This window comes from Rhamphochromis sp. 'chilingali', assembly GCF_963969265.1.
Source record: "Rhamphochromis sp. 'chilingali' genome assembly, chromosome: 10".
NCBI classification, from domain to species: domain Eukaryota; kingdom Metazoa; phylum Chordata; class Actinopteri; order Cichliformes; family Cichlidae; genus Rhamphochromis; species Rhamphochromis sp. 'chilingali'.
Window position 1 is genome coordinate 28838686 of NC_137937.1, and position 8017 is coordinate 28846702.

Below are 8017 nucleotides of genomic sequence, written 5' to 3' on the forward strand. Positions count from 1 at the left end.
ACCAGTACTTGTTCCCATATGTGAGGAGGGGCGTGGGAGGGTTGAGTAAAGGAAGGAGGGATCAAATAACTAAGAGTCACACACAGCTACACACGACATAAAGTCATTTTTCAGTGATCAATCTTCAGTGAGGAATTCTCAAATAAAGTAGAAGAGGTGAAAAATTCTGACTCAATCCAGCCAAAAAAAAAAAAGAGACCTCCCCAGACCGTTACCTCGATGCTGTGTGAAGGTGGAGTCATGGGGTGGAGAGAGAGAGAGAGAGAGAGAGAGAGCTAAATGAGGAGAGAGCGAGAGGAGCTGGGCACCCAAAGAGGACAGATATTCGCCTGGACTGACCAACCTTCCTATTTAAGTCTTGAATCCTGTTTTTCGTCCTTAGAGTAAAATCTGGAAATGTTTTCCTGCACATGTGGAGTTTAGCAGCTTGGAACAGGTAAATGGTGTGGTGGCACCATTTTTTCTTTTTTTTTTAATTTCAGTGGAACTAAAGACTTTTACCAGATTTTAGATACCTTTCTACATGGATACTATTACATTTTCTCAACTGGATATTTGTTTTTATTAGTTTTTTCTTATCTTTTTTTTCTTGTTAAGTTGAAAAGCAGTCTGGGACTAAAAGGCTTACACCGGAGCCCCTTTGAGCAAGAGTTAAAAGTTCACAAACAATTTAAGAAGAATTAGTAAAACTGTGGAAAAGTGCAGGGGGAACAAAAACAGGTTTTCACCAGAATGCACACATAGTCTGCCTGCTTTTTTCACTTTCTTTTCTTTTTTTCTTTAATCTTTGTTCATTTAGACTGAGATGTTTTCCAAAACAGACTTGGAAGTTTTGATAACCAGCATAAAACCTTGCAGCAGTAGAGAAGAGAACGGAGTGGAGTACCAGCTTGGAAAATAGAGACTTACTGAAATTACATAATCAAAAAAAAATCACCCAGAAGGATATCTTGACATTTTTATACCTGCGCTGAATAGTTTGGACACTGTGCAGGGACACCTTCACTCTGGTCTGTGGAGGGCTTCCCTCCCTGCCTTCTCAGGCAATCTTCACCCCCAGCAGCATGTCCCAAGCTCCGAGGCTGCCTCTAGTCCTCCTCACAGCACACTACCATGATCAGATGGACTGCTGGAGGGAGTAAGGCTGCCTCTGCCTCGTCCTGCTCCAGGGCTGGGTTAGGGGCTCGTTCAGGCTCTGGGGCCACCTTCAGACTACGGTCATCAGCACTGCTTATCACCCCGGCTTTTCCTGTACTAGTCACCCTGTTGGTTTTTTTATTATCCCTGCATGAGGCTGCCTGCCATCAGTTCCACCGTGACACAGATAGGGTCTCCAGCCCACGGACTCTCAGAGCTCCAGTGAACATTTCTGAAGCTGAGCTGATCTCTAGAGCCAGAGCCAATGGGGGCCCTGTGGGTCGGACTGGGGGAGCACAGGGGAGGCATGTGCGCAGTTACAATCATCTACTAGGGGACATACGAAGGAGAAAGCTGTTCTCTTTCCAGAGGTTTTTCCTGAGGATCGATAAGAATGGAAAAGTCAATGGAACCAAAATCAAGGACGACCCCTTCAGTAAGTAACCCTTTCAATTAACAAAAGTAGGTAAAGAAGAGTGAATCAGAGCCAAGAAGTGATCTGTGTGACCCTATCCAAGGCTCATTTAGCCTGAAATATTCGAATTAATTTTACCTTTTAAATTGTGAGTGTGATATCAAATTTTTAAGCTCTATAGCCCAAACCTTTGCCTTCGTTTTGTATTAGTATATCAAATGTGACAAAAGCACCTGATGAAGTCTTTAAGTGGGACATTTCTAGTAACAAGAAACCATATTAAATGAGAACTTAGATCCTGACAGTTTATTTAAAACATACATTTACATCTTTCTGTCTATCTGTATCTATATCCTATGTAACACCAAAGTAAATATGTAGATTGTACCTATAGAAATATAACTTGTGCTGCTACCTGTAAATGGTGAGTTTAAAGGAAAAACGTGATCCTTTCATGTTACGCGAATGAACCGGTTGGCAGTTCATTCACTGGTAGTTTGGAGGAAGTAATCCTAATTTGAGTTGTCTTTTTGTTTTAAACCAGACATCCCACTGATATCTCTCCTGTCTAAACACTCAGCACAATGATGGTAGCTCTCAGATGGTCTAAAAAGGAGCAGGAGCAGATAACCCAGCCATTATCAGGCAGTCTTCACAGCCCAGGGTAAACAGCATTGATAACATCCATAGAAGGAACAGGGCTGTGGCAGGGGGAGGATATGAATGTCCAGCTCATTGATGCTTTTAGACCCTTTTTGCTTCTCTTCGGCTGTTTCGCTATGACTCTCCCACTCAGATTGCCTTCTGCCCGCCAGCATCACGCAAATTACACACCCTCAGTCACAGATCAGACATTTGTTTAAAGCAGCTTGACGTCCTCACTCAGAGAAACATGTCTTTAAAGTGATTACATGTTGTATGTTTCAGTGTATAAGTCAGTAAAATAGCATTCTCATTAGTCTCCCAGCATTCCCACTGAGCAACGTGTGTGTGCCTATCAACCAGCAGGCAATCACATGGTCCGGTGGGTGTGATCTTATGGTACCCAACAGCAGCACATGTGCTCAAACAAACACACACACACATATATCCCACTTAGTTGTTGTTATATACCTTTTTTTTCTCTCTGTTTCGCAATTCCATAGTAAGTGTATCCCGAAGTTTTAACGTTCCTCTTGGGAGAGCTAAACCGCACTTTCAATCAAAGTGACTTTGGGGGAAATGGCACAGGAGGCAAAATGTCAGGGGAGATGTTTGTTTTGACAAGGTCATGACAGAAGCAGCTTTATTTCCTGACCATATTACACTGTGATGCCTTTACTGTTGCTTTTGTTAGCAGTTTCCTTTAAGTAGTAAAACTGAAGTGGTGCAAGGAAGTCTGGTGTAAAGTCACTCTAAAGTTTATGTATCTTTCTGAGATAATTTATCCCTCTGTCTTCCTTTTTACTGACCCACAAATCCACTTCCCCCAGTGCATTGCTTTTTTCAAAGGTAAGTCTGAATTAGCAATGAATTGAGGTTCAGGCAGGGAGGTGAAAGTGAGATTCTCTAGAGGTACAAAGTCATGAATGACATACCTGAATATTATTGTGGCCACATCAAAGCCGTTCATCTTCAGTATATCAATGGTGGTGCCATCACAAAGCTGTGTCCTAAGGGGGTCTGGGGACACTGTATGGATTATGTGCCCACATATCAGGTTCACATGGTAAAGAATACTACACAACAGCAGCTTCAGTCTTCGCTCTAGCCCCTGAGGCTAGACATGATCCCTGGACTGACGTCCTTTGTAGACCCTTGATGATCCCTTGAAGTGACAAAATATCACATTTTCTTTCCAAGTACTGGAAAAAAGTTTTTTAAAATCAGAAATTGAAATGCAAAGGCACCCTACATTTAAATTTGTCAAACTTTAATTAATTAATCTAAATTAATTTATCTGCAAGCTGTTTTGGGGGGGCTCCCTGTGGCCCTGCAAGGAGCAGCATGCCTCCCACAGATTTATGGGGATGCCAGTGCAAAACTGTCCCACATGGTTTTCCAACCCACTGTGAGCCTTTGCTGAGGTTACAGAGAAGCAAGGAGAAAAGGAAGGCAGACTGTGTTAAAGTCAGCTAAGTAGCTGCGTGGCCTAAGCACAGCAGAGCCGTCTTAAAATTTAAAGACATCTAGCAGCTCTGAGTAAAACATTGCTAAACAAGACTCAGGGAAAGGCTTTGTGGTAATAAATAAATAAATAAAGTCTGGCTAACTATCCATGGCTGTGATGGTGTGAAAGGTTGAGCATGTAAAGACTGTATGTATACTTGTATTGGGCCAGTGTGTGTGTCTATGTGTGTGTGTCTCTCAAGAAAGAGGAAGGCTAAAGGAACCAGGCCATGTGCACAAGACAGTTCTTGGCATATCCTGTGAATATTGTATAAATAATTTCTTTAAATATAGCAGCGACCTTTTACTTGGAAAAAAAAAACCCAGATGGTGCTCTTATGGAGGTCTGAGGAGGGAGATGTAGCCAATAGCTTTTCTCAAAGATAGTAAAAAGGTTCCTTTCCATGTAAATACACTGAGTGTGGTCCTTATCAAGTGTTATTACTATATTTCCTGATTTACGCCTCACTCTGTTCTATTTTTCTGCATGGAAATGATAACAATCAACATTTTAATCCTGACTTATCTGCCCAAATACTGCTTTATTCAAAACCAGAACATCTATTTTGAAAAAAAGAAGTTTAAGAGTGAGAAAGAATAACAATGCTAAGCTGCAAAGCACATATTCTTTTGGCTCCCCGCTGTGGAAAAACCACTGCTAATTCTTACTGGCAACATCTACCTCCATTCCACAAACAACGCACCATTTACTGCTGTAACTCCCACCAGAGCGTATCGAATAAGCTACACATTAGGCGCAAAAAGCTTGCAAGAGAAAAACTGCTGAACCTGGCTGGCTTACTTTAGGCTACATTTTAAAAGGGGTTTGTAAAATAAACCCCATACGAAGCAATACTATCCCATTAACAGCGTAAATAAAGCTAAACGATGAGCACATTTTCCCACATTGGCAGCCATGACCTTATTACTTCCCTATTGTGGGTCTACATAAGCATTTAGCCTTTCAGCACAGAGCAGTGTAGAGAGATTTTGTAGTAGTTTCACAGCCAAGCTGAGTTAGTGTGTTATATGCAAGTGCACATTCACCTGCTTCAAAACAACTGTGCATATGTGTGTGTATGTGTGTGCTTTTCCGTGTGTGTGAGTGAGTTAGTGAGTGAGAGAGTGCATTAGTGCATGTGTGTATATACAACCTGTCTCGCCCCTGCCTCCGGTGGCTTACTTTGATCAGTGATCATTACGGCCTTTCTAATCCTCACTCCACCCCCAGTCTCACTGTCATGGCTCCTCTGTCCTCCTCTGTTCTCCTTCCTTTCATCACTCCCATGTTTACAGAGCAGCCAGAGACTGCCATAGATTGTCTTACATCCTCACTCCATACCCGACATCCGATCCCATACAGAAACCAGCTCTTCTCAGATCTTCAATGACCGTTGTGTCACAGTCCCCAACACCGCCTTGCAGCTTCAGACCCCACTGCCCTGAGGTGCCGCTGTTTGAACTAGAAATTGATACAGTCAAGACCTCACGGACGAGGAGAGAAGCTGCTGTATATTTAACAGAGGGATTGTTCTTTTGGGCACACCTGCATCCTCCGCTGTCCACTCAGGTCCAAGGCTGGCAGCCTCCAATCCCCCCCCCCCTCCCCCCAGCCAGTTTGGAGCGAGTCTGACAGTAGAGCAGGGTGCCACACAAACAGTCATCAGACAGAGGAGGGGCCCCTGGTCTGATCAAAGGATGTCGTTGACTTTCTGGAGTTCACGCCCCCACTCTGTGTGTGTGTGTGCACATACACATATGGGTGTTAATTGGGGTAAAATGACAACAGCTCACAGGAAGTGGGAAAAGGAAGGTAGGGAGGGCGGCATGAAATCAAACATCCCATGGGAAACAGTGGGGTTCACTAACACACACACACACACACACCGGCATGAGATGAGACAAGTGGGTTCTGTGGTCAAAGGACACATTAGGAAGTTATAGCTCTCCGACCTTTGATACTGAGACCACACAAATAACAACAGCTGTCTACAGCAAAAACACATCCATTTTAGCTGAGGTATAAATTAACCTCCCCTAATAGTTTACAATAAACCTGACGTATTTGCACAGGGACCTGGAAAGCTAAATACCAAACTCAACATAAACAACCCGAGAAATCTCCGGGGGGAATCCACCCATTAATCTTCAGACTAAATGACCTGAGCAGCTGGAATCTTTTATACAGGTGTAGGCTGTAAAGGAACTTTAAAATATCAGAAATGAGAAATGTGCCCAAGAATAATTGTAACCTTGCACAGAAATCCCACACATTCCCCATGTAAATGTCACAGAATACAAATGCTGGTACTCATTATACTATTACTGAAAAACCTGTGGATTCCTCCAGGTTTATATCTGCACTTCATGTGGGTGGTTTGTGACCGCTGCCAGAGTGTTAATTCTTCTATACTCTGCTCCACAGCATTTATTCAGTTGTTCATGACATAATAGCATGCCTACTATTAATGCTGACACATATTAATGTCACCTTCTTTTTGCTGATCCCTAGGTATTCTGGAAATCACATCAGTGGACGTGGGAGTGGTGGCCATCAAAGGGCTAAGCAGCAACTTCTATCTGGCTATCAGCAAGAAAGGAGAGCTGTACGGAGCGGTTAGTATCCGAGCCAGAGGTCAATCTGGAAGCTCCAGAGAGAGAGAGCTAGTGTTAGCTTCTTCAGTCCTTATCAAAGGAAGCCTTATCTATAGTTCTACAACTGCTGGGTCAACTCTGAATCACAACCAGACCAGTGCACACATGTGAACCACTGAGAAAACTATGCAGCTTTAAAAACGCGCACAAATCACCCACACAGAAAAGCATGCAATGTAGATTCGGAAGTAGTAAATAGGCACTCAGACAACAATGCATTTTGCACAAGATAATAATCTGCGTTTTGTCTTAACCTCACACGCTAAGTCTATAACACTGCAACATGATACCTGCTTTTTTACAGAGAGAGTTTGGTGTCGACTGCACCCTGAAGGAGCGGATTGAGGAGAACGGCTACAACACGTACGCATCAGCCAAGTGGAAGCATGGGAAGCGACAGATGTTTGTGGGTCTGAACGGCCAGGGGAAGCCGATGAGAGGAAAGAAAACCCGAAGGAAGAACACAGCCACACATTTTCTTCCAACTGTTGTGTGAACCTGTGCACTCGGCTGGAGAGGGACAATATGAAACTCTGAAAATGTGAGGTTTATAACTCTGAAAAGTGAGAAATCTCTCATTTGATTTTAAAAGAAAAAGGCCTAACACTGTCATGCATACAAGTGGTCTCTTCTTTTCTGGGAGATGGTGTTACCTGTGTTTTCACTGGCACAGATGCAATGCTTATTCTTTTTTTTTTTTTTTGTCTGTGCCAAACAGTTTGCAGCTGGACTAAGTGTGTGATGTGGACACAACCGAAGCTACTGTTTCACTAAATAAACTGTAGTAGATGCAGAATTATCTCAAGATGTTATTTATATCCATATTCTCCTGTGAGACACATAAACAGAACAGAAAATGTTCAGGATGTGGGAAACAATCAGTGAGTCCGTTTATCACGGCAGCAGGAAATAATAAAGGATAGAACACATTTAAAGCAAATGTTCGATACTTAACCACTGTGTTTTTGCCTGAATTGTAATGATTTATTTATTTTGTGAAATATTTAACTGAAGGGGAACACAAGCATTTCTTTGAATTCTTTTTGTTTTATAAGAACTCTATTATGTGAAAAATAAAAGTACCATTTCTCCCCTGCAATGCAGTGAACGTTCCTCTGTGGTACTCCAAAGACTGGGAGAAGTGCATTAAAAATGGTAAGGTTTACCAGAAGTACTGAGAGACCCTGGTAAACGTTCAAGTCATGGTATTCTTATCTGGGTCTCTGAGGTAGGAAAGAAGGGACAAAAGGCAACCATTAATTCCTAGCCAGATATACCATGTGGCAACCATTGCACTAATGATTAGTGCACAAACAAACTGAAAACACAAGACCAACCACAACAAAATGGGAGGGGGGAAACTCCCCTGGTATGGACTGTAGATGTTGACATCATTTTCTAATATCAGACCATTACTGTGGAAGCTGCAACCTTCTCCAACTGCAAAAAGACTTGCTTGGTAAAGATAGCTGGTTATGAATATAAAAATTGCTGCCCATGGGTTTGTATGGGCTTTGGAAGAGGATCTGAATGTATGCATGTAAGAAAGGAAATACAAAAGAAGTGCATAAAAAATATATGACCTGTGCCTGACCACCCACTTCCTTCAGTAATCATCTACACACTAATCATAAACACACTAATCAATGGCAGCTGCCTCAA

General features: G+C 42.5%; 1 protein-coding gene across 1 annotated transcript; it reads left to right on the forward strand.

Annotated features, from left to right (window-relative positions):
- Positions 1-280: 280 nt before the first annotated feature.
- Positions 281-7466, forward strand: LOC308404132 (fibroblast growth factor 10-like). The gene is made up of 4 exons (XM_080894022.1): positions 281-436; positions 800-1573; positions 6213-6316; positions 6660-7466. Exons 2-4 carry the CDS (start codon positions 1114-1116, stop codon positions 6849-6851), a joined length of 756 nt encoding a protein of 251 aa, XP_080750148.1. The 5' UTR covers positions 281-436; positions 800-1113; the 3' UTR covers positions 6852-7466.
- The last annotated feature ends 551 nt before the right edge of the window (positions 7467-8017 follow it).